This window comes from Mobula birostris, chromosome 9 (assembly GCF_030028105.1).
Source record: "Mobula birostris isolate sMobBir1 chromosome 9, sMobBir1.hap1, whole genome shotgun sequence".
NCBI classification, from domain to species: domain Eukaryota; kingdom Metazoa; phylum Chordata; class Chondrichthyes; order Myliobatiformes; family Myliobatidae; genus Mobula; species Mobula birostris.
The window spans coordinates 8,635,568-8,662,587 of NC_092378.1; the positions used below are offsets into that span (position 1 = coordinate 8,635,568).

A 27,020-nucleotide genomic window follows, 5' to 3' on the forward strand; every position below is an offset into this window, starting at 1 on the left:
AAATCAACCTAGTTTTTTTTACTGGCGTAAGTTCTAAGTCTGCAAACTGCAAACTGGGCTCAAGCCGCTTGTTTGTAATGTATCAGGTGCAGGATTAAAATGCTGCACATTCCGCGGCCCCGGAGAGACCCGCCTCTCGCCTGTCAATCAAATGACGTACACCAAAGGACTGACGCAGGAGGAAGGAGACGCCATTAGACGAGGAGGGCGGCTTGTTTACTGTTCGTGCTCGACTGGGTGAGCCGGTGGCTTTCCCCCCAGTTGGTCTGCGCTTTCATTCCCTCCCCCCACATCCCACCCTGGTCCCATGTGATTGTGTCCGAGGCTCGCTTGGATTCATTTTCCTCCCGATAATGGCGAGTGGCGGCAAAACCTACTCGTTTAAAGTTGTCCTGCTCGGGGAAGGCTGCGTGGGGAAGACATCACTGGTTCTGAGATACTGTGAGAACAAATTCAACGACAAGCACATCACTACGCTTCAGGTTCGTCCTTTGCTGTATGGTTCCTTCCCATCCCAACCCCCTTGCCAGCTTTGGATCACTGCCTGACGAAAGGGGAACTGACGATTAAGGCGCCTGCCAATCGAAGGCCTTTTGCTAAATGTCGCCCAGGAAAATGATCTTCAGTTTCTTCTTCTATCCTATAGCCTGAGATAGATTTAAATGTGATAAGCATGTTAGTTGTGTGTTCGCCGCAGTTCCATTAAAATCTACCAATACTGAGAAATACCAGAGCCGGGAAACGATAACCGCTGATTTGGATTACGGTTGATGTTTTGTGAGGAAGAATCCTCCCAAGAAGCATGTTTATCCCAAATGATATGTTGTCAAACTGGACTTTGGGATAGACGTCGTAATATAGTTTGGCCCTATATATTTGCCCCCAAAATTGTTCTTCCTGTATCAATTACGAATAATTGAGCGTTTATTGTAGCTGAATTTATAATTCGTTGTTTCATTGTACCTTTCAGAGAGGTTTAAAATTCAGTAAGTCACTCAAACGGAGGGACTTGCATATTTAATCCTTAGTAAATGAGGGTGAGGCGACAAGTTCCGCAGGGAAGGTTTACATTTCATTCCCCTTCGCAGAATACTGTCTCTTTTGTCATTGGTGTTAATCGCTGCTTGAAAATAGTTAAGATATTCTTGCATCATTTTAGGTGACGAAGTGTATTTCACATGACTTTGAGTTATGTGATTTTGTAATCGTGTACTCGTTTCTGTGAATTGTTTGACACTAACTTAAAATATATGAATAATATTAAAATATTGAGGTGGAAACTTTGCTAGGTTTTACAAATGAATCCATTGTTGTACTGGTTATTGTTCTACACTTAATATTGCAAATCATTGTTTTGAAACAATCATCTGCAAATATTGATTGTTTCAAAACAGATGCAGTCTAGAATAACTGCCAGTGCATCACAATCAGGTTTAATATCACTAGCATGTGTCATGAAATTTGTCAACTTTTGTGGTAGCACTGCAAAAGAGAGAAAAAGAAAATTGTGGATTACAATAAAATATATAGTATAATAAATTAAGTAGTGCAAAAATATAGGAAATGAAAGAAGTAGTGAGGTAGTGTTCATGTGATGAATATCCATTCAGAAATTGGATGAAAGTTAGAAAGTTCTGATAAAGGGTCTTAGCCCAAAATGTTACTGTTCACTTCCCTCCAAGGATACTGCTGGACCTGCTAAATTGCTCCAAAATTTTGTGTGTTGCAAAAGTTAGTGGTTGAGATATACAGCACAGAAACAGGCCCTTTGGCCCATCTAGTCCATGCTGAAATCATTTAAATTGCCTCCTCCCATCAACCTGCACTGGGACCGTAGCCTTCCGTCCATGTACCTATCCAAACTTAACTGATAAAATCGAGCTTGCATGCACCACTTTTGTTGGCAGTTCATTTCACACTCTTACAATCCTCTTAGTGAAACTGAGTTGCAAATTGAGTTTTTTAACACTCTTTTGGCATCAGTCAAGTTCACTTCAGACACTGCTGACATTGAATAAAATCAAAATATTAATGAGTCTTAAATGTCACTTCTAGGTTAGTATTTGTTCTTCATCCCAAATAGTCAAATGAATGACTATTGTAAAGGATAGCGAACAATCAACTATAACAGCATTGTAGAAAGAGAAACAGATGTTTTGTTTTGCAGCATAGATCTGACACAAGGTCTTTGACCTGAAGCATTCTCTTTCCTTGGATGCTGCTTAACCTTCTGAGTGTTTCCAGCATTTTCTGCTTCTATTTTGGATTTCCAGCATCTGTAGTTTGGTATGATTTTGATTAAGAAGCAACCATATTGAAGGAATAGGAATGTATAATAGGCCATGCTGCACAAGGATGGTGGAATTTCTTAATGAAGCAGATTAGTTTTTATAATAATCCATTCATTTTGTAGTCATTGTTAACACAAGGTGATGAATTTTAATTACTCATATTTGAATCCCCAGTTGCTACAGTGGGATTCTAACTTTGTCTTGAGGTGAATGCTAATCCAATAGATTAACTGCAGTGTTATGACGTTTCCTTGTAAATTTGAAATGCATAGCCTGTTTCAGCAGCCAATATTTGGTTGATCATTCAATTGTGATACTTACTTTAGCCCATCACCCCTACTGGGGCACAGGCCGTCAACAGCAGCTTGCCAGAGTCCTCTGTCCTGGGCCAGTCTTTCATGTCGTCCCCAGGTGTGGCCCATTCAATATCCTTCCTCTCCCAGGGATGAGGTGTTTGGAGCTTCTGTTGGCATTTCTGTAGCACTTGGTTTTTATGGGATGTAGTTGCTAGCCCCATGCCCGACTCCATTACAGCTGGGCTTGGGACTATCCATAGCAGTTATTCAATTGTGATGCTAAAGCTAAAAGTTTCTGTTCTCTTTTGCTGATAACTTGTACAATGATTCGTTGGCAAATTAATTTGGGTTCTGCAGGTGTAGATTATAACCTTTTAAAATACTGCATCGTAATAGTTTTGTATAGTACAAGTAAATGTACAGAAATTAAGTTGACTAAATGCCACACTTGTTTGCAACCAATTAATATTTGCTAATCGTTTTTCAAAGTTTCAAAGTCAATTTATTATCAAAGTACAAACAGTTGCAAGAAGTTTGTGAACCCTTTGCAATTACCTGGTTTTCTGCATTACATATAAAATGTGGTCTGATCTTCATCTAAGTTACAATAATAGACAAATACTAGCTGCCTAAACTAATAACACACGAACAATTGTTCTTTTCATGTCTTTATTGAACGCATTGTTTAATTATCCATGGTCCAAGCTGGAAAAGGTATGTGAACCTTTGTATTTAATAACTGGTAGAACCTCCTTTAACAGCAACTAACCTCCAGCAAAACATTTCCTCAAGCTGCTGATCAGACATGCACAATGGTGAGGAGGAATTTTAAATCATCCTCCACACAAAACTGTTTCAGTTCATCACTATTTCTGGAATATCTTGCATGAACAGCTCTCTTCAGGTCATTGCACAGCATCTCAATTGGGTTAAGGTCTGAACTCTAACTTGGCCATTCCAAAACACACACATTCTTCATTTTAAACCCTTCTGTTGTTAATTTACTCTTGTGTTTTAGATCATTGTCTTGTTGCATCATCCAATTTCTATTAAGCTCCAGGTGACAAACCGCTACCCTGACATTCTCCTGTAAAATGTCTTAATGCAATTTTGAAGTCATTGTTCCCTCAACGATTGCAAGTTGTCCAGGCCCTGAGGCAGCAAAGCAGCCCCAAATCATGATGCTCCTTCCACTATGCTTCACGTTTGGGATAAGGTTTTGGTGTTGGTGTGCTGTGCCCTTTTTCCTCCAAACTTAGCCGTGTGAATTTCTGCCAAAAAGTTCAATTTTTGTTTCATCTGGCCACAGAACATTGTCCCAGAAGCATTGTGGAACATCCAGGTGGCCTTTTACAAACTTGAGATGTGCAGCAATATTTTTTTTGGAGAGCAGTAGTTTCCTCAATGGTGTCCTTCCATGAACACCATTGTTGTTCAGTGTTTTTCTTATAGCGGACACATGAACAGACACTTTAGCAAGTTCTAGAGATTTCTGCAGGTGTTTTGCTGTTACCCCTTGGGTTCATTTTCACCTCCTTCAGCATTGCACTTGTGCTCTTGGTGTGATCTTTGCAGGAAGTGTATTCCAAGGGAGAGTAGCAACGATACTGAATTTCCACTATTGTAGACAATTTCTCTTAATGTGCACTGATGAACACTCAGGTCTTTTCCAGCTTGATGAATCCAAGGTCTTAGAAGATCTTATTCTAAGGTCCTCTGAAAAATGTTTTGATGGAGGCATGGTGCACAAACAGATCTTTCTAGAGAAGAGCAGGCCCTGTCAGTAACCTAACTTTGTGTGTCTTTTTTTTAATAGGGCAGAGTACCTCTATAACCCATACCTCTAATCTCATCTCATTGATTGGAACACCTGACTCCAAATGGCTTTTGTAGGAGGTGTTACCTCCGAGGTTCACATGCTTTTTAAAACCAGGACTTTGAATGATTAAACAATGTGTTCGATAAGGACATGAAAAATACAATTGTTTGTTATTAGTTTAGGCAGATTGTGTCTGTCTATTATTGTGACAGATGAAGATCAGACCACATTTTATGAGTAATTAATGTAGAAAACCAGGTAATTGCCAAGGGTTCTTCCAACTGTATATGTCACCATATACAACCCTGAGATACTTTGTTTTGCGGGCATACTCAAGTCCATAGAATAATAACCATAACAAAATCAATGAAATAACCAATTATGGGGCAAATGAAGTTATTTCTTTTGGTTCAAGAGCCTGATGGTTAAGGGGTAATAACGGTTCTGAGTCCTGAGGCTCCTGTACCACCTCCCTGATGGCAGCAATGAGAAGAGAGTATGACCTGGGTGCTTGGGGTCCCTGCTGATGGATGCTGCTTTCCTGCAACAGTGTTTCACATAGATGTGTTCAATGGTGGGGAGGGCTTTACCCAAGATTCATTACTTTTTGTAGGAATTTCCATTCAAGGGACTCGTTTTTATACCAGCCTCTGATGCATTCAGTCACTATACTCTCCACTACACATCTACACAAGTTCATCAAAGTTTTAGATGTGATGTTGAATCTTTGCAAACACCTAAGGAAGTAGAGGTGCTATCATGCTTTCTTCATAATTGCACTTGTTTGCTGGATCCGTGACAGGTCCTCCGAAATAACAACATTTAGAAAAGGATGGAGTAATTATTTAGCATCATTGCACGTTTACATTCAGTAGGTACAAAGAGTCTTTTGAAAATGACTCTTGTCTCAACTACACGTTTCTGAAGCCAAGAAGTTTAATTCCACCTCCAAACTGGATGATCACAAGTGTACTTTCATTTCTACTGTGCATTTTATATAGTACAATACCACAAATTACTTTATAGGATTCTGATCAGAAATATTCTGATGTTCAGTCAGTTCATCAAATTATGATCGAGGATCAAGGGTTCTTAAGCGATGAGTATAGAAGGGTAGGCAAGGAGGAATTTTCCCAGGCGTGAGAAGTCATGGGTGACAGTGACAAAATGATGGAAATTGGGAATGAATGCACATTCAGAATTGGAAGAATGCACAAATTTCTGAATGCTATTTGCTTATTTTTCTTTTTCTTTTCCTTTTTTCTCTCTGCAAGCTGAGTGTTTGGTCTTTTGTTTTAATAGGTTCTTTTGAATTTCTTTTGTTAGCTGCCTGTAAGAAGATGAATCTCAAGGTTGTATAATGCATACATATTTAAATAATAAGTATACTTTGACTTTATTCTTAGAAATCTGTCAAGAAACTCGTGATTGGTCTACCATGGAATAATTTAAAAACAAGGCTTGGCTGTACTGGGTACCAGTGAAGTCAGTTTACACAGCTAATAATGCATATTTTTACATCATACATTGAAGATCAGAACAAAACTAATTTATCCCAGTATTAAAATTTAAATTTTGGGCTGGGCTACAATAATCTAAATGCACAATAATGCACTTAGCATTCCTTTGTTTAGTAGCTGAGGATGTAATAGTTGTAATGGTGGAAGTATTTTGACAAGTATTCAGACCTTTAAACAGATACTGTCAGCATCCCAACTGGAGCAGTTAAAATGCCTTGAAGTGAATTGTTATTTCTCTGATAAGCTGAGTTGTTTTGTTGTCAATGTATAAACTCTCCCTATTCAATTTAATTTAGTTTGTTGTTAAAGGCTGCCCATTCATACGCATCAGATATACTCCATTTTTTTAGTTAGAAAAGATGTGCTATCATTGGAGAGGGTCCAGAGAAGGTTTACAAGAATGATTCCAGGAACAAAAAGGCTAATGTATGAGGAGCAATTGATGGCTTTGGGTCTGTACTCACGGGAATTTAGAAGAATGAGGGCCATCTCATTGAAACCAATCGAGTATTGAAAGAGTGGATGTGGAGAGTATGATTCATATAGTGTTCCCAGAGAGAACAACTTCAGAATAGAGGGAAGTCCCTCTAGAATATAGAAATTCCACATCTCTAGGCAGAGAGTGTTCAATCTATGGAATTCATTGCTACAAACAGCTGTGGAGGCAGTCATTGGGTATATTTAAAGTGGAGATTGATAGATAATTAGTAATGGTATGAAAGGTTATGGGGAGAAAACGGATTGAGAGGGATAATAAATCAGCCATGATTGTGGAACAGGTTCAGTGGGTCGAATGGCCTAGTTCTGCTTCTATGTCTTGTATCCTTTTCTTACTCTATCAGTAAAATTTCTAACTTGTAATTTCATGGGCTTTCTTCTTATTCTTAGGCATCATTCTTAACAAAAAAACTGAATATTGGAGGCAAAAGAGTAAATATTGCAATTTGGGTAAGTAGCCAACTTTCATACAAAGTGTCTGTAACCAAATTCCCTTGAAATACATTGACCAGGTGTCTGAAACTTGATGCACAATGAATTTGCTTTGTACTAAGGTATATTTAGCTACTGATTAATCAGATGTGAAGCATGAATTAATTCCACTGAAGGGTAACATAACTGCCTGTAATGAATTTTGTTTATCTTCTCTCTGGTGTCATGTTTAAATTTTATGAAGTTCTGACTGTTAATGTTCAGTGCAAATCAGAAATGTTCTATGATGCTATAATTACAGCTTAGACCCGAGAAAAGTTGCATTGTTCATTGAGGAACATTCTCCGTTTTCTAACAACAGACTCTAATGTGTTGATTAACTGTTTTCTTCATCTGATTGTATATCCAATTTTTCTGAGCTGTTTTAGAAAGCGTAATTAGATCATTATGTAGAATATGACGAGTTTATTTATGATTCCATTACGTGACTGCAACCTTGGAACCTTAATCAATTCCTGCTTTTTCTTGCCTAAGACATTTATTGCCGGGGTTCTAGAGACCTCAACTTGGTCATTCTTATTTTTGGTCGGCCATTGCTTATCCAAGAAAATTTCAGCTTTGCCCAGTGCATTTCTTTTGGTCCTTTGGCTTACATAGTCTTAAGACTTTGACTTGAGAAAGTGAACTAAGAGCTCTCTCAAAAAACTATGTTGTGACATTATTTTTCCAATAGCTCTTGTACTGTCTACACTTACCCCAGGTCATATTCTCTGCATGAACTTGTTCAGAGTTATGGAATTGTTTTTAAGTTCATCAGCATCATATTTCAAGACTTAGTCGTTTCTCTACTTCCAGATTTACTAAGAATAATGTTTCCCTGGGTGTGCTCCCAACCATTACCATCTATATCCTTTGACCTTTTGCTTCATTAAATGCCTTTCTCCACTGTCCATTGGTAATAGTTCTGTTGGTTGGTTTTAATCTTTCAGTTAGAATTTTGCATCACTTCTACCACTATTAAAGGCCTCCTTTAAAAAAAATCATTCAATATGCCACATTGCCGTCATCAGTAACGCAGCTGTTTCACTGCTCCATCAGCCCTGGTTTCTGATGCTGTCTGTGCGATGTTTGCACTTTCTCCCAGTGACTGTATGAAATTTTCCTCGGTTCTGTGGTTCATTGGCATATCTGAAAGGGATGGTGTTGTTAGGTGAATTGATTGCTGTAAATTGCCCTGGTCTAGATGGGTGGTAGTGGAATTGCTGGAGAGGGCTGTTATTGGGCATGTATGAACAAAAGGGAGAGGGGAGGTCAGGTAAGGAATGGTGCTCTGGGAGCTGAAATAGACTTGATGGATGATCTCATCGGAAGTTAATGTTGTTGTTCCTTTTTGCACCTTGTGGCAAATCAGGCAGCATTTTTGCCGTTTCCGTAGCATTTGCCCGTTTTTTTACGAGGCCAAGCTGCTAGCTCGATGCTCAACCCAGCACGGATGGAAAGCGTGCAGGCAGCTAGTCGGATTCAAACTCGGGATCATTTGCCTTGAAATCTGGTGTGGATGCCACTACACCACCAGCCAGCTTGTCATAGGAAAGTTGGAATATGAAAAATACCTTGACTTCATGACTTAAGCGTTCATTTTGTAATGTCCACCTTTAGAGTAACTTATGACATCTTTAACTTGTATACTAAATCTTATTGCTCTGCTTTGGAATTAATATTTATTGTATAAACTTTCTTTTGAAACAAGGACACTGCAGGCCAGGAGAGGTTCCATGCCTTGGGTCCGATTTATTATAGAGATTCCAATGGAGCCATATTAGTGTACGATATCACAGATGAAGACTCATTTCAAAAGGTGATTTCTTGGCTTAAAGTTGTACAGTGGTCTATATACGAATTACTGTGAAGTGAAATGCAATAATTTTGAAGTTTTACCCATTTGAGTTTTACTGTAATGTGTTTAAGGGTTTAGGGTTCTTGAATTATCTACTCTCTACCATACTTCACTTTCCAGGATCTGAGGAGACCTCAATAATAAATGTTTGCTTTTTCAATCTGAGATAATTTTGATTAAAACCCTTTTTTAAACTAAGATATGGGTAGAAATGTTATGTAAGAAATGCATGCTGAGCTTTTGAATAGCAATTTAAACTATATACTAATGTATACAACATTTAATACTTCGTTCTCAGGTGAAAAGTTGGGTGAAAGAATTAAGGAAAATGTTAGGAAATGACATTTCTTTATGTATTGTAGGTAAGTATGCAGTATTCATGAAGTAAATCCTTGTCATTGAAGTACTTTCATTAGGTATTCTTGAATTATTCCTGTAAATCATCAAATTTAAATACTCCTGGCTCTGCACTGATAAAGCAGGTTATTTCAAAGGTTAATCAGTGTTTGTATGTTTATAGCACAGTAAACAGATTAATCTGTTAATTCTGTTTTATTTAGTTCTTGAATCACTCCATACCCAAACCAAAAATACAGAGATGATTGGATCTTATTCTGAAGATTTATGCCAAATTTATACCTTCTGTATTTATAATTTCCCATAAAAATGGATAGTCTTTAATGGAATTATAAAATAGCCATATACCATTAATCTTTCAGTTAATCCTTTACCTCAAAGGAGTATTTGAGGATCATATTATGGAAGTATTTAAATTAAGGAAAAAATAAAATATTTAATCCTTTGTGAAAGACTCTAAACATTAACTTTCTGTACTATCTTAACCATTAACCAGATTAAGCAGTGTGTCCTTTTTCAAAATCCCCAAGTTTATTTTAAAATTTCATGATAGCTGTAGTACTACTCCTACTACACACACATACAATGGTGTAATTTTTCCTACCTGTGTGAAATCCTCCAGGCTTACAGCTTTCCCAAGGTATTTTCACTACTCTGATTATGGGGTCTTGCACAATCCTGATTTTAATTGCCTTGCCATTTGCAATTGTGTTGAGGCCCAAAGCTTTGGAATTCCTTACCTAAAGTTTTCTATGTACTTTTTAAAGACACTTTTTAAAAACTCTACTATATTATTGTGTCATTCAGCATAAGAATATTAGTTACAAACTCCTTGAAGGTTTATTTTGAGACAGATGCTTTAAAAATATTTTTGAATTACTCAAAGACTTTTTTGCTTTAAAATATTGCATGAGAGTTGATTTCTTTGTTACTATTATAAGTTCCAGGTTACATAATAAATCATGAGGTCAATTAAATGACTATCTTCAGTAGTTAATTTCCAAAGAGAATACACATTTGTTGGATCAATGTTAAAATAGTTTTAACTTTCCGTCTCTTGTATGTTGTCATATTTGAATGAAGTTAGGGTAAAAATCCTATTTCCTAATTTGTTTTAGAAATGTGACTTTTTTTAAACACATTTCATCTCAGAAAATAAATACTGATTAGCTGCAAAGAGATGTAATTATTTAAGTTCTGAAGTAAGATTGATAGGAAAAGGTAAAATAATAAAAAAGCATCTATTTAAAGGTTGTCACTTAAAGAGTGAGGACTGTTCAGCAGAAATCCCTTCCTTTGTGACATGGAATTCTCTGTCCATGCTCTAACATTTGAAGGGAGGGGGTGTGAAATAATTGAATCATGAGAAAATGCAATGAAGGAATCCGTTAGAAATTCTTGTTTAAAAGATTCATCGCAGCACACGTTGAAGAAATGTGAACATCAATCCGTTTTCAGTAGGATGGCTATATTGTCTGAAATACCTTGTTCATTATATTGAAGCCATTAATTACTGTTCTCTATTGTGAAGCCAGAATTATAATTGGCACAATTAATCAAAATTGATATTGTTGAACTTCCTAAATATCTAATATTATCCAAAATTTACTTTAAAGTTATTTAATTATATATGGATGCAGTGTTGTAGGTGATTGGTTAGTAGTATTGTTTGCTGTTTATTTCCATTGAGGAGATTGATAGAATTATAGAATGACATAAATCCTGCATATTATTTATTTAAGAGGACTGGATTGATTTAAGATCATTAGCTATAATAATCCAGAATATTCAGTGTTTCAATGATTCCGTTTAGTAGCAAAGACTATACAGTATACAACCTGAATTTTTTTCTCTTGGCAAACATCCACAAAAACAGAAGAGTAGCCCAAAGAGTGAATGACAGAACAATGTTAGAACCCAAAGCACCTCTCCCCCTCCCACACACTAGCAGCAGCTAATTTCAGCAAGAAGCATCAGCACCCACCACGCAAGCAGTAGCAAAGCCCCCAAAGAGAGACCACGATCTGCAGTCCAACAAAAACTATTGTTTACTTGACAATTCGATACGCAAATATTAGCATAGATTGTAAAAAATATAACTTGTTAAATTTTCAATGAAACAGAAAATGCTGTAAATACTTGGCAGCATCTGTAGAGAGGGAAGCCTTAAAGATTTAGCATGGTCACACCTCAGAAATGGTGTTTTGATCTGTCTTCTGCAGCTCTAATGGAAAGTTATTTCTCTCATAACAAATGCTACTAAGCTGAGTATTTCTAGCATTTTCTCAAGGAATGCGCTGTCAGAAGTGATGATAGAGGCAAATACAGTAGGGACACTTAAGGGTCTCTTAGGCACATGAATGGAGAGCTATGTGTGTGCAAAGGGTTAGATTTATCTTAGAAGAGGTTAAAAAGTTGTCGCAACATCGTGGGTCAAAGGGCCTGTAACTGTGCTGTACTGCTACGTTCTGTTTTATTTCAGGTATTTTATAAAGTATTGTTATCTCTGTTGATTGTACTTTTATGATTCTTTTTACAACAGGTAATAAATTAGATCTTGAAAAGGATCGGCATGTATCTGTCGAAGAGGCAGAAGTGTAAGTGCATGACATTCTATTATTTTCATAATTACACTGATCATATTTTCAGTAGTTTGCAAGAATCATTGGGTGATTTCATCTCTCTTGTATTTGTACAGGTATGCAGAATCTGTTGGAGCAAAACACTTTCATACATCAGCAAAGCTGAACAAAGGAATTGAAGAACTATTTCTTGATCTTTGTAAAAGTAGGTGAAATTTTGTTTGTTATTTAATACAATTTAGTAGTTGTTAAAAGCCTTTTAAGGAGTTGTTATTCCATTTCTCTTGTGTGAGTTTTCTTTCAAATGTTAGTTGTTGTGCGTATTATTGCCAAGAAGTACAATGGCTTTTCATTTTGTAATTTAAGTTGGCTTTGGTGTCAAGATGCCATAAAAGAACTCGCTTAAGCAGAAGGAATGCTGTTTTATGAATCACCATTCCCTGCCCATAAAAGCGTTGAAGATTATTTGAACACTTGATTTCATTAGTTACAATGTGTAGGGAAGAATAGGGAGCTCCATAGGGCTTCTGCTCGTTCTGTGTACTGTAAGTGTATTCAAGTACAGAATCACCAAACTTGTTGGCCATTCTTTATAGCCAATCTGATTTGTTCTCACATTTTGTCCAGCAGACATCAAGATTCTTGTTCTCCCTAATGACAAGAATACAATGGCAATTCAACAACCTTCCATTTAAATGCAAATCTCTATATGAATGAAGTTCAAGACTGCCACTGAGAAAAATAATCCATTCTGAAGCAAATTGAGAATTTACCACAGGAACCATGAAAGTACTATTTATCAGTTATGGTGCAACTATAACGAAAACCAATTTCTCCCGGGATCAATAAAGTATGACTATGACTACACACACAGAACATAGAACAGTACAGGCCCTTCAGCCCACAATGTTGCACCAACATTTTAACCTATTCCAGGAGCCATCCCTCAACTGCCCCCTGATATTGATGTTTGGGATTTAATCTGCCAAATGTGTTGGGTTAGGTTTGCTGCAAGAAAAGTGTCTGTCCCTGTGAATGGAGAAAAATAGTTATGAGGTGTCTTGGTGAGATTTAGTTGATTTATAATTCTTGTGTTAATGTTTTTGTTTTAAATTGTAACCTTTAACATTGCTTTAATTCTTGAATCTTTTGAAATGTTAAACATTCCAAAATATTGTCAAACAAAATCTGCCAGATATTTTGTGGGCATGTCTTATTTATTCTTCCATGATATTCCTCAGCATTCCCCCCCCCCCCCCCCCATTTCCTTATTTCCCTGAAGTATCCATTTGTTTGACAAGGCCCTGCAACTGAATAGCAGCTTGCCAGTTAGACTCAGAGCAGTTAGGGAGAACAAGTTTTCGTCACAGCTTGTTGGCAAGTTGTGATAAGTTTTAAATGTTTGTAATCCATTAAAACGTCTGATGCGTGATTTGAGAATTTAAGCGCCTTAATTCAGTTTGCTTTTAGACTGTGACTTCCACCTTATTTGTTCTTCATGTTCGTCTACTTCCCTTCTGGAAGCCAGTGTTCCACCACCTTAGAGCATTTGAAATGGTAAATATGCAAAAATAGAAATTTCTAACTCCAGGACACTGGAATCTGAAGCAAAAAACTGGAAGAACTCAGCTGTGAGTAGGCCTTGTCCAGGCAAGACCCATTGAGATCCAGCAGCTGTGAGTAGGCCTTGTCCAGGCAAGACCCTTTGAGATCCAGCAGCTGTGTGTAGGCCTTGTCCAGGCAAGACCCATTGAGATCCTCAGGCAGCTGTGAGTAGGCCTTGTCCAGGCAAGACCCATTGAGATCCTCGGGCAGCTGTGAGTGGCCTTCTCCAAGCAAGACCCATTGAGATCCAGCAGCTGTGAACAGGCCTTGTCCAGGCAAGACCCATTGAGATCCTCAGGCAGCTGTGAGTAGGCTTTGTCCAGGCAAAACCCATTGAGATCCAGCAGCTGTGAGCAGGCCTTGTCCAGGCAAAACCCATTGAGATCCAGCAGCTGTGTGTAGGCCTTGTCCAGGCAAGACCCATTGAGATCCTCAGGCAGCTGTGAGTAGGCCTTGTCCAGGCATGACCCATTGAGATCCTCAGGCAGCTGTGAGTAGGCCTTGTCCAAGCAAGACCCATTGAGATCCAGCAGCTGTGAACAGGCCTTGTCCAGGCAAGACCCATTGAGATCCAGCAGCTGTGAGTAGGCCTTGTCCAGGCAAAACCCTTTGAGATCCAGCAGCTTGTTCTTTACTCCAGTTTGCTAACATTATTCTCTTTAAGATTATGCTATGATTATTGATTTTTCTTCATCAAAATCTCACATTTTAAAAGTCTTAAGTGATGCTGTTCATGGTACTCATCAAAGCCTAGTCTTTCCCCTTAATAAAGATATCGTAGGCCAGGTAGCATTATCATAATGAATTGCTTTCACATCTCCCCCCTTTATATTTGCATCTGTCAAGCTATCAAAATTAGAAGCCTGATCCATGTATCAATGTTGCTGTACTAAAATGATCTCTATTCTTTTGTTCCATATTCAGGAATGATAGAAACAGCTCAAGCAGATGAAAGGGCAAGAGGAAATGGCAATGGTCAATCTGCAGGCACACGGCGGGGTGTACAGATAGTTGATGATGAGCCCCAACAACAGAGTAGTGGAGGTTGTTGCTCTTAACTGACTAAAACTTTGTTTTTGAAATGAAGACTGTAATGTACCACTTCACATTTATCAGCAGAATGTTAAATGTTTTAAAATAACTCTTCTTTAAAAGGACTAAGTGCTAAACAAGTGGAATGTACTGGAAGGTTTGGTTTTGCCTGTTTTACACTTGTCTGGACAGAAAAGATCAATGGCCTTTGTCATGAATCTTATTTCAAATTGTCCTTTTTAATGAAAAGCTGTATGATTTGCATGAAGCATCATAGTTACGTAGAAGTTCCAATTATATTGTCCCTTTAAAATCAAATCTTTATTATTTAATAACTTATGTGTTGAACAATATACGTTTGGCTATTTTGAACACCTAATGTGCAGATTCAGTCAGATTTATAGTTTGAGTATAGGGTATTGCACAACATCCTTCCCATTATGTGTTAATTCTTTTTCTTAATATGGTGAAAATATGCATAGAATATTTTGTATTGAATATTTTATCCAGTATTCAAAATCTGTATATGTCAAAGTTTGTTTTTTCAAAATCCTGGATGGAAAGGAGTGAAATACACTTAAGTAATGGTTTTGATTCTATTTATGTGGCACATCTTGGATTTTAAGTTTTTGCAGAACCAGTTGATGGAAACGTGCTTTATTAGTTCAGAGAGGAAAACCTTAGCAACTGGGACCTGAGGGAGGAAGGCAAGCAACACATCAAGGGAGTGCTAAATAACTAGCAATGGTCGTTATGAGAAAGAATAGTAAAATTGAATGGATGGACTGCAGCTTGTTTCTCAATTTGAGCAAGAAATAGAAAATATTGAATTCAGGGAGTGAAATAACTGTTACTTTTTTAGTTTGGAAGTTTACATTGAATTTTAGAGAGATTGATTGACATCGGGAATTCAGGTATGTCCAGCTTGATCTAAATAAACACAGTAAAACTGTCACCAGATCAAAGATCTCATTATCTCTTAAAAAAATATTCTCAGCTGTTCACTGATTAACAGCTGCCAGAAATGTGGCCCAGTGTTTCCTTAGTTTGCCTGCATCTTCTGCATCTCTTCTCCACGCGGGGCCTTGCAAAAGCCATAGCGCTCTTCACAGGATAGATGTTGATCTGAGTGAGACTGAGGTGATGTAATCCGATTGTTTCAACCATGTATATCCTATAATCCAACTATAGGATTGGAGATTATTCTTGTAATAAATCGCTTCAATCCCCTGGTGACACTGCCACGACCACACTTCGAAATATCTACATCGTGCCAGTTGCTTGGTGAAATTTTAATTTCCCTTCTGCTAAAAAAAGTCTCTGATAGAATTACAATAATCTATGGCTTTAAGACATTTAAGATTCCTATACTTATATAAAATTGTGCCTGCATCAGTCCCAGGAAATTGAAACTCAGACCCAATGATTCATCAACTGCTTTTAAAAGCCCATATGTTTCTTAATAGAATGGGATCTGAGTTTCCAACTTGGGCATGGAAGTTATCATGTAGTTAAATTTGTGCTTATGCCTATAATGATGCAGTTAATGTTTTGACAAGATTAGTTTGTAGGTGGTGTGCAAGGCAGTAAATTCATATATTCATACCTCTTCAAAGGTATTGCAGATATGGTCATTCATGAAGCTATAATCACAAAATCATGACATTTTAGTTATGGGATTTGGGGAGAGGGGCTTGTATTGGTAATCCAGTAATCATTCAGTGACATCCAGATAGCGGCTGCACTGCTCCTTCCCGGAAGTTACTGAAAAGAAATGTACATTAGGTATGTGTGCCATTAGTTTTGCTGTTAATTTTGATGGAAGAATATGGACATTCATTTTTGTCAAAGTATACACAGCTACTGTAATAAATTTGATATAGTACATAAAATTGTTCTTGGAGCAGACCAGGAAGTGCATTTAATTTTGTTCACCATCTGAACAGCAGTTTCAGCCCCTAATGATTTTTTGTTGTCAAATTAGGCTTTGAAAATAACCACAATTTGAAGACTGTTAATTGTTTCATGTGTGCAGTATCTGTGGAGAAAAACCTTAATTGTATTATTTGAATATAGGTTTAAAGTGTACATGCAAATTTTCTTATTTGTAAATCTAAAGCAATGTAATAAATGCACTAATGAATCATCTTATAAAATACTGCTCTGTTTTCATAAGTTTTCAAGTTAAGAAAATAGTGATGTGACTGAGCAGAAATAGAATGTAGCATACCTAAAATGGGTAAAAAGTTAGTTTTAACTGATCCAATCTAACTTTAAACCAATTATTATGATCTTCAGAATCGGGTTTATTATCACTGGTACCCTTTGTGAAATTTGTTGTTTTGCAGCAGCAGTTTAGTGCAAAGTACAAAAAACTATTATAAGTTACAGATATTAGGAACTGGTTCAAAGTAATGTTCGTGGATCTGGTGGAGGGGAAGCTGTTGCCGAAATATTGAGTGTTGGTTTTCACACTTCTGTACCTCCTCTGAATTGTGTATTACATTTTGGGGCAGATGCAAATAAAGACTGAAAATCTTCTTTCTCAGTGGATGAGTTTTACAAACAATTCTGACAAAGGTCAGAATCAGGTTTATTATCACCAGCATGTATCGTAAAATTTGTTGACTGCAGCAGCAGTTCAATGCAGTACATAATATAGAGGAAAATTAAATAGATTACTGTATATGTATATTGAATTAATTAAAAATCGTGCAAAAACAAATAATATGTACTTAAAAAGTGAGGTAGTGTTCACAGGTTCAATGTCCATTTAGGAATTGGATGACAGAGGGGAAAGCAGCTGTTCCTGAATCACTGAGTGTGTGCCTTCAGGCTTCTGTAGCTCCTACCTGTTGGTAAAAATGAGAAAAGGGCATGCCCTGGGATTTAGGATTCCTTAATAATGGACGCTATTTTTCTGAGACTCTGCCCCTTGAATATGTCCTGGTTACCTTGTGGGCTAATACCCAATATGGAGCTGACTTTTTTTTTTTTGACCACCTTCAGCTTCTTTCAATCCTGTATAATAGCCCCCCCCCCCCATGCCAGACAGTGATGCAGCCTGTCAAAGTGCTCTCCATAGTACATGTATAGATGTTTTTGAGTGCTTTTCTGTTGACATACCAAATTTCTTCAAGCTCCTAATGAAGTACAGTATAGTCGCTGTCTTGCCTTCTTTATAACTGCATCGCTATTTTGGGACCAGGTTAGATCCTCAGAGATCTTGACACCCGGGAACTTGAAACTGCTCACTCTCTCCACTTCTGATCCCTCTATGAGGGTTGGTATGTGTTCCTTCGTCTTACCCTTCCTGAAGTCCACAATCAGCTCTTTCGTCTTACTGACATTGAGTACAAGGTGTTGATCATCAGGGAGGGGGATATATTATCACCAATCCGCACAGATTGTGGTCTTCCAGTTTGGAAGTCAAGGATCCAACGGCAGAGTGAAGTACCTGAGGCCCAGGTTCTGTGGTTTGTGGGAATGATGATGCTAAATGCTGAGCTATAGTCAATGAACAGCATCTTGACATCAGTGTTAGTATTGACCAGGTGGTCTAAGGCCGTGTGAAGAGCCATTGATGTTGCAACTGGCATTGACTTATTGTGGCAATAGGCAAATAGCAGTGAGTCCAGTCCTTTGCTGAGGCAGGAGTTCAGTCTCGTCATGACCAACTTGTCAAAGCATTTCATCACTGTTGATGTGATTGCTACTGGGCGATAGTCATTCAGGCAGCTCACATTTTTCTTCTTAGGCACTGTTGCCTTTTTGAAGCAAGGTGGAACTTCTGCTCGTAGCAGTGAGAGGTTGAAAATGTCTTTGAATACTCCCGCCAGTTGGTTGGCACAAGTTTTCAGAGCCTTACCAGGTACTCCATCAGGGCCTTCCCCCTTGCGAGGGTTCACTCTCTTTAAAGAAAGCCTGCGAGACACAGATCACAGGGTCACCAGGTGCTTTTGGTTTGGGAATGTACAAGTCTTAGTAGTCACACACTCATCCACACAGGTTTTAATGAAGTTGGTGAAAACTGCAGCATATTCATCCAGTTTCGAAGATGAATCCTTGAATACGGTCCAGACCACCAATTCAAAGCAGTCCTGTAGGCGCTCCTCTGCTTCCCTTTTCCATACCTTCTTGGTCCTCACTACTGGTGTGGCAGTCTTCAGTCTCTGCCTGTACTCAGTGAGTAGAAGTGCAGCCAGGTGATCAGACTTCCCGAAGTGAGAGCGTGGAATAGCACAGTAGGCTTCTTGATGGTGGTGTAATAATGGTCCAGTGTGTTGTTTCCACTGGTATTGCAAGTGATCTGTTGATGGTAATTGTTTAGTGATTTTCTTTTTTCAGTCTGGCCTGGTTAAAAACCCCAAATGACGGTGAAGGGGGGGGGGGTGCTGTTTAGTGCATGTTGATCCCATTGGTCAGATCATCTAAAGCCTGATTGACATTGGCCCGAGGTGATTATTTTTGAAAGGATCCGGAATGCAAATAACTGAAAATAGATACTTCAATGCAGTGGTTCTCAACCACTGGGCCGCAAAGCATATGCTACCGGGCCGCAAGGAAACGATATGATTTGGTGATATGAGTCAGCTGCACCTTTCCTCATTCCCTGTCACGTCCACTGTTGAACTTAAACTCACGCGAGGTCATTACGCACGTATCATCCATGTCAGCGTGGGAAGATCAACTCCTCAAGCTTGCAAATGATGGCGAGCTGAAAAGTATGTTTGACATAACATCGCTGCCGGCATTCTGGATCAAAGTTAAGGCTAAATATCCTGAGATTGCCACGAAAACACTGAAAACGTTGCTTCCATTTCCAACATATCTCTGCGAAGCGGGGTTTTCTGCAATGAATGCAACAAAAACTAAATTGCGGAATAGACTGGACATAAGGAACCCCCTTTGAGTATCGCTGTCTCCCACCACCCCTCGATGGGACCGTCTTTGTTGCAGGAAAACAAGCCCAGGGCTCCCACTGATTCAGCGATATTGGTGTGTTGCAATGATTTTATATGTTCATACGAGGAAAATATGCGCTGTGTGTTTAATATCCAAATGTTACTTAAAATGTTATGATGCTATTGACTTATAAGTGACTTATAATTGACTTATCACTATACTCGTGAGGAAAATATGCGCTGTTTGTTTAATATTAAATTCGTTAGATAAACCCTTTTAGAAACGAAATTGAGTGTATTAGCCACTTACAAATGATTTTATAGTTGACTTATCACCTATATTCCGGTCGTGATTAACACCCCCCCCCCGGGTTGCCAACTGTCCCGTATTAGCCAGGACATCCTGTATATTGGGTTAAATTGGTTTGTCCCATACGGGTCTGCCCTTGTCCCGTATTTCCCCCGCTAAGGTAGAGCATTCCTATGAAACCATTTGAGCCGAAATGGCATAAAGCGAAGAAGCAATTACCATTAATTTATATGGGAAAAATTTTTGAGTGTTCCCAGACCCAAAAAATAACCTACCAAATCATACCAAATAACACATAAAACCTAAAATAACACTAGCATATAGTAAAAGCAGGAATGATATGATAAATACACAGCCTATATAAAGTAGAAATAATGTATGTACAGTGTAGTTTCACCAAACAATCACCGAAAACGATTTGTAGAAAAAGATCAGCACGTACACACATGCGCACACAGGTGCCCGCGCAAGGCTTCATGGTCATGGTGGTCTTTCTCGGGGTAAACACGTGACCCGAATTTGACTGCTACTCTTGTCCATTGGCAACCCTACTCCCCCTCCCCTCGCACCCCGGTCGGCCGGTCCGCAAGAATATTGTCAATATTAAACGCAAACAACAGGAATTCTGCAGATGCTGGAAATTCAAGCAACACACATCAAAGTTGCTGGTGAACACAGCAGGCCAGGCAGCATCCGTAGGAAGAGGTACAGTCGACGTTTCAGGCCGAGACCCTTCGTCAGGACTAACTGAAGGAAGAGTTAGTAAGAGATTTGAAAGTGGGAGGGGGAGGGGGAGGGGGAGGGGGAGATCCAAAATGATAAGAGAAGACAGGAGGGGGAGGGATGGAGCCAAGAGCCGGACAGGTGATAGGCAAAGGGGATACGAGAGGATCATGGGACAGGAGGTCCGGGAAGAAAGACGGGGGGGGGGGAACCCAGAGGATGGGCAAGGAGTATATTCAGAGGGACAGAGGGAGAAAAAGGAGAGTGAGAGAAAGAATGTGTGCATAAAAATAAGTAACAGATGGGATACGAGGGGGAGGTGGGGCCTTAGCGGAAGTTAGAGAAGTCGATGTTCATGCCATCAGGTTGGAGGCTACCCAGATGGAATATAAGGTGTTGTTCCTCCAACCTGAGTGTGGCTTCATCTTTACAGTAGAGGAGGCCGTGGATGGACATGTCAGAATGGGAATGGGATGTGGAATTAAAATGTGTGGCCACTGGGAGATCCTGCTTTCTCTGGCGGACAGAGCGTAGATGTTCAGCAAAGCGTTCTCCCAGTCTGCGTCGGGTCTTGCCAATATATAAAAGGCCACATCGGGAGCACCGGATGCAGTATATCACCCCAGTCGACTCACAGGTGAAGTGTTGCCTCACCTGGAAGGACTGTTTGGGGCCCTGAATGGTGGTAAGGGAGGAAGTGTAAGGGCATGTGTAGCACTTGTTCCGCTTACACGGATAAGTGCCAGGAGGGAGATTAGTGGAGAGGGATGGGGGGGACGAATGGACAAGGGAGTTGTGTAGGGAGCGATCCCTGCGGAATGCAGAGAGCGGGGGGAGAGAAAGATGTGCTTAGTGGTGGGATCCCGTTGGAGTTGGTGGAAGTTACGGAGAATAATATGTTGGACCCGGAGGCTGGTGGGGTGGTAGGTGAGGACCAGGGGAACCCTATTCCTAGTGGGGTGGCGAGAGGATGGAGTGAGAGCAGATGTACGTGAAATGGGGGAGATGCGTTTAAAAGCAGAGTTGATAGTGGAGGAAGGGAAGCCCCTTTCTTTAAAAAAGGAAGACATCTCCCTCGTCCTAGAATGAAAAGCCTCATCCTGAGAGCAGATGCGGCGGAGATGGAGGAATTGCGAGAAGGGGATGGCGTTTTTGCAAGAGACAGGGTGAGAAGAGGAATAGTCCAGATAGCTGTGAGAGTCAGTAGGCTTATAGTAGACATCAGTGGATAAGCTGTCTCCAGAGACAGAGACAGAAAGATCTAGAAAGGGGAGGGAGGTGTCGGAAATGGACCAGGTAAACTTGAGGGCAGGGTGAAAGTTGGAGGCAAAGTTAATAAAGTCAACGAGTTCTGCATGCGTGCAGGAAGCAGCGCCAATGCAGTCATCGATGTAGCGAAGGAAAAGTGGGGGACAGATACCAGAATAGGCACGGAACATAGATTGTTCCACAAACCCAACAAAAAGGCAGGCATAGCTAGGACCCATACGGGTGCCCATAACTACACCTTTAGTTTGGAGGAAGTGGGAGGAGCCAAAGGAGAAATTATTAAGAGTAAGGACTAATTCCGCTAGACGGAGCAGAGTGGTGGTAGCGGGGAACTGATTAGGTCTGGAATCCAAAAAGAAGCGTAGAACTTTAAGACCTTCCTGATGGGGGATGGAAGTATATAAGGACTGGACATCCAATATTAAACCGGTCTGTGGTGCAAAAAAGGTTGGGGACCCCTGCTTTAATGGAACAACTTTGTAAGAATAATGTTGTGCACTTAAGACTAATGCACAAATTCAGCAGGTTTCAAATCAAGTGAACATAATCCCAAAATAAAAGCAGAAACTGTGGCATCTGTCGTGCATGAAAGCAAAGCTATGATTTCAGTTCAATTCAAACTTGTCAAGCATAACAGAAAAATGTTCCGCAATCTCAATGTTAGAGATGTGAAAAGTTTGCAAAAATGTCCTTGTTAGGCAGAACTTCCTGTAAACACTTCCTGTGTGCAAAAATAGTCCAGTTAGCTTGTGGCAGCTGGCGTTAACAGCCAGCATGGTCCAGAATAGAAACAGAAATTACTCGAAATGTCAGCAAATGTCTATGGAATAACAAAAACTGATATAATGTTTCAAGGTGTAACCTTCTAAAACAACTAGGAGAAGTTAGAAAGCAAGTATGTGTAAAATCAAAAAGAATGGCAGAGCATTCTAACTAGCTACATCACCATCTGGTATGGAAGGACCACTGCACAGTATCGGAGAAAGCTACAAGCTCATCCAGCTCCATCATCGACACTAGCTTCCCCAGCATCAAGGACATCTTCAAAAGGTGATGTCTGAAAAAGGCAGCACCCCAGGACATGCCCCCTTCCCATTGCTGCCATCAAGGAGGAGGTGCAGGAGCCCAAAGATACTCAAATTTTTAGGAACAGTTTCTAACCCTCCACCATCAATTTTCTGAATGGACAATGAATCCACGTACACCATCTCACTTCTCGTTTGCTCTCTTTTTGGACTACTTGTTTAATTTTTATACATATATATTTCTTGTAATTTATAGTTTTAAAATCATATATCATTTTGTTCTGCTGCAAAACAACAAACTTCATGACATATGCTGGTGATATTAAACCCGATTCTGATTCTATTTTCAGTTCCAAAGAAGGGAGAGGTGGAGATCAAGAGAAACGGGTGTAATCGGTACTGCTGCTAGCTGACAGCGTTCGTTAATTGCAACTGATCTGTTTGGGAGCAATGGAAGAATGATGAAAAGATGATAGAAAGGGTGGGCAGGCAACAGAGATGATAGAAAGGACAGGCGGGAGATGAGGCACAATCACAGCCAGTGGAATGAGTTAGAGGGCAATAGGGGTGTAGTCCAGTTAAAACAGTAAGCAACAAATACTGGACTGAAAGTGTTATATTTGAATGCACGCAGTATAAGAAATAAAATGGATCATCTTGAAATTCAGCTACAGATTGGCAAGTATGACGTTGTGGCCATTTCCGAAACTTGGCTAAAGGATGGCTGTTATTGGGAGCTGAACATCCAAGGATATACGGTGCATCGGATAGATACGTTAGTAGGCAGAGGGGTGGTGTGGCACTGTGTATTAGAAATAATATTAAATCATTAGAAAGGGATGACAGGATCAGAAGGTGTAGACTCTCTATGGGTTGAGTTAAGAAATGGCAAGGGTGAAAGGACCTTAATGGCAGTTGTATACAGGCCTCCAAACAGCAGCTGGGATATAGATTACAAATTACAGCAGGAGATAGAAAAGGCATGTCAGAAAGGTAATGTCATGCTAATTGTTGGGGATTTTAACATGAAAGTGGATTGGGAAAACCAGGTCAGTACTGGACCTCAAGAGAGGGAATTTGTAGAATGTCTAAGGGATGGCTTTTTAGAACAGCTTGTTCTGGAGTCCACTAGGGGATTGGCTGTGCTGGATTGGGTGTTGTGCAATGATCCGGCGGGGATGAAACAGCTTAAGGTTAGGGAACAGTGATCACAATATGATCAAGTTCACTTTGAAATTTGAGAAAGAGAAACTAAAATCCAATGTGTTGGTATTTCAGTGGAATAAAGGAAATTACAATGCCATGAGAGGGGAATTGGCCAAAGTTGACTGGAAAGGGACACTGGCAGGAAGGACAACAAGTCAGCAATGGCTGGAGTTTCTGCGAAAAATGAGGGAAGTGCAAGACAAATATATTCCAAATAAGGAGAAATTTTTGAATGGAAGAAGGACACTAATGTAGCTGACAAGTGAAGTCAGAGCCAAAGTAAAAGCAAAAGAGAGAATGCATATAAGGAAGCCAAAGTTAGCGAGAAGATGGAGGATTGGGAAGCTTTTAAAAACTTGTAGAAGGAAACTAAGAAGATCATTAGGAAGGGAAAAAAATTATGAAAGGAAGCTGGTGACTAATAACAAGATACTAAAAGCTTTTTTAAGTATATGAAAGGTAAAAGAGAGTTCAGGGTAGATATAGGACCAATAGAAAATGACACTGGAGATATTGTAATGAGAGACACAGAGTTGGCAGAGGAACTGAATGCATATTTTACATCAGTCTTTACAGAGGAAGACATCTGCAGTATACTAGACATTCAAGAGCGTCAGGGAAGTGAAGTATGTACAGGGAAAATTGCGACCGAGAAGGTGCTCAGGAAGCTTAATGGTGGATAAATCTCCTGGACCTGATGGAATGCACCCTCAAGTACTGAAGGAAGTAGCTGGAGAGATTGCAGAGGCATTAATAATGATCTTTCAAGAATTGATAGATTCTGGCATTACATAGAAACATCAAAACATAGAAAACATACAGCACAATACAGGCCCTCTGGCCCACAAAGCTGTGCCGAACATGTCCTTACCTTAGAACTACCTAAGCTTACCCATAGCCCTCTATTTTTCTAAGCTCCATGTAGCCATCCAGGAGTCTCTTAAAAGACCCTATCGTTTCCACCTCCACCACCGCCGCCGGCAGCCCATTTCACGCACTCACCACTCTCTGTGTAAATAACTTACCCCTGACATCTCCTCTGTACCTACTTCCATGCACCTTAAAACAATGCCCTCTCGTGCTAGCTATTTCAGCCCTGGGGAGATGCCTCTGACTATCCACATAATCAATGCTTCTCATTATCTTGTACACCTCTGTCAGGTCACCTCTCACCCTCCGTCGCTCCAAGGAGAAAAGGCCAAGTTCACTCAAACTATTCTGATAAGGCATTTACTGGATGACTGGAAAATTGCAAATGTTACTCTGCTACTTGAGAAGGGTGGGAGGCAGCATCAGTGGTTGGGAAATTGTTGGAATCGATTGTTAGGGATGAGATTACAGAATACCTGGAGGCACATGACAGGATAGGCCAAAGCCAGCATGGTTTCCTGAAAGGAAAATCCTGTCTGAGTAACCTACTGCAATTTTTGGAGGAAATTACAAGTAGGGTAGACAAAGGAGATGCAGTAGATGTGGTGTACTTGGATTTTCCGAAGGCCATTGACAAGGTGCCGCACATGAGGCTGCTTAGCAAGCTAAGAGCTCATGGAATTACAGAGAAGTTACTAGTGTGGGTGGAGCATTGGCTGGTCAGCAGAAAACAGACAGTGGGAATAAAGGGATCCTATTCTGGCTGGCTGCTGGTTACCAGTGGAGTTCCTCAGGGACCGGTGTTGGGACTGCTGCTTTTGATAATGTATGTCAATGATTTGGACTATGGGGTTAATGGATTTGTGGCTAAATTTGCTGATGATACAAAGATGGGTGGAGGAGAGGTTGGTGTTGAGGAAACAGAGCCTGCAGAGAGACTTAGATAGTTTAGGGGAATGGGCAAAGAAGTGGCAAATGAAATACAATTTTGGAAAGTGTATGGTCATGCACTTTGGGGGAAGAAATAAACGGGCAGGCTATTATTTAAATGGGGAGAGAATTCAAAATGCAGAGATGCAAAGAGACTTGGGAGTCCTTGTGCAGGATACCGTAAAGGTTAACCTCCAGGTTGAGTCAGTGGTGAAGAAGGCGAATGCAATGTTGGCATTCATTTCTAGAGGTATAGAATATAGAACAGGGATGTGATGTTGAGGCTCTATAAGGCACTCGTGATACTACACTTGGAGTATTGTGTGCAGTTTTGGGCTTCGTATTTTAGAAAGGATATATTGACATTGGAGAGTGTTCAGAGAAGATTCACGAGAATGATTCCAGGAGTGAAAGGATTACCATATGAGGAATGTCTGGCAGCTCTTGGGCTGTATTCCCTGGAGTTCAGGAGAATGAGGGGGGATCTCATAGAAACCTTCCGAATGTTAAAAGGCCTGAACAGATTAGATATGGCAAAGATATTTCCCATGATAGGGGAGTCTAGGACAAGAGGGCAAGAGTTCAGGATTGAAGTCGTCCATTTAGAACAGAGATACGGAGAAATTACCTAGTCAGAGAGTGATAGATCTGTGAAATTTGTTGCCATGAGCGGCTGTGGAGGCCAAGTCATTGGGTGCATTTAAGGCAGAGATAGATGGAGGTCCTTGATTAGCCAGAGTATCAAAGGGTATGGGGAGAAGGCAGGGGAGTGGGGATGACTGGAAGGCTTGGATCAGCCCATGATTGAATGGTGGAGCAGACTCGATGGGCCAAACAGCCTACTTCGGCTCCTATATCTTAGGTTCTTATGGGATTGAACTGTGAGGTGGAGATCTGAAATAGAGAATGCTGGAAAGTGAAAGCCAGTTTAATGTCCTTTCACCTGAACTGATTGGTTTTGAAACAACATCAAACAGGTGGTTACAGTGAATTTAGTGTTGGGTTCTGATAGTTACAACATTCTTCAAGGATCTGATGCTGTTCCTTCAGGTTACAACAGGTTTTGCTGGATGGTATAGGAACACAAAGATTGAGGGGTTACAGTGGTATTGGCATAAGGGCCCTTCAGTAGACATTAAACTAATCCTACTCCACTACATCATTGCTTGGCTGAACCCATTTCCAAAATGAAAATTTCTCTTAACTCTGTCCAACTCCTCCAAATTAAATGGGGTACTTTCAAGGGTCCTTGTGGCATACAGTATGTGGTACATTCTTGCTTTCAAGCTTACCCAGGGTTCCTCTCTCACCTCTTCCAGTACAAAGATTATTCATATATACCTTGAAAGTTTTATCATTTTTGTTGCTCTCAGTTTCTCTGACTTTTCCCTTTATAATGTGCTATCAGACTTCTGGACCAATCCCCCATTCACATCCTCTTCCTTGTGGTGCTG

General features: G+C 39.9%; 1 protein-coding gene across 1 annotated transcript; it reads left to right on the plus strand.

The window, feature by feature from the left end:
• The first annotated feature begins 157 nt into the window (after window positions 1–157).
• On the plus strand, window positions 158–16,870 carry rab21 (RAB21, member RAS oncogene family). The gene is made up of 7 exons (XM_072267476.1): window positions 158–482; window positions 6,815–6,874; window positions 8,607–8,714; window positions 9,052–9,115; window positions 11,653–11,707; window positions 11,809–11,897; window positions 14,222–16,870. The coding sequence occupies exons 1-7, from the start codon at window positions 354–356 to the stop codon at window positions 14,353–14,355; spliced, it is 639 nt and encodes a 212-aa protein (XP_072123577.1). The 5' UTR covers window positions 158–353; the 3' UTR covers window positions 14,356–16,870.
• Window positions 16,871–27,020: the final 10,150 nt, after the last annotated feature.

Bases quoted from the DNA above. Each gene is read 5' to 3' on its own strand.
- rab21 (XM_072267476.1), top strand. From the start codon at position 354: ATGGCGAGTGGCGGCAAAACCTACTCGTTTAAAGTTGTCCTGCTCGGG. The intron at 6,875-8,606 runs GTAAGTAGCCAA...TTTTGAAACAAG, and splicing joins GAGTAAATATTGCAATTTGG to GACACTGCAGGCCAGGAGAG. The intron at 9,116-11,652 runs GTAAGTATGCAG...TTTTTACAACAG, and splicing joins CATTTCTTTATGTATTGTAG to GTAATAAATTAGATCTTGAA.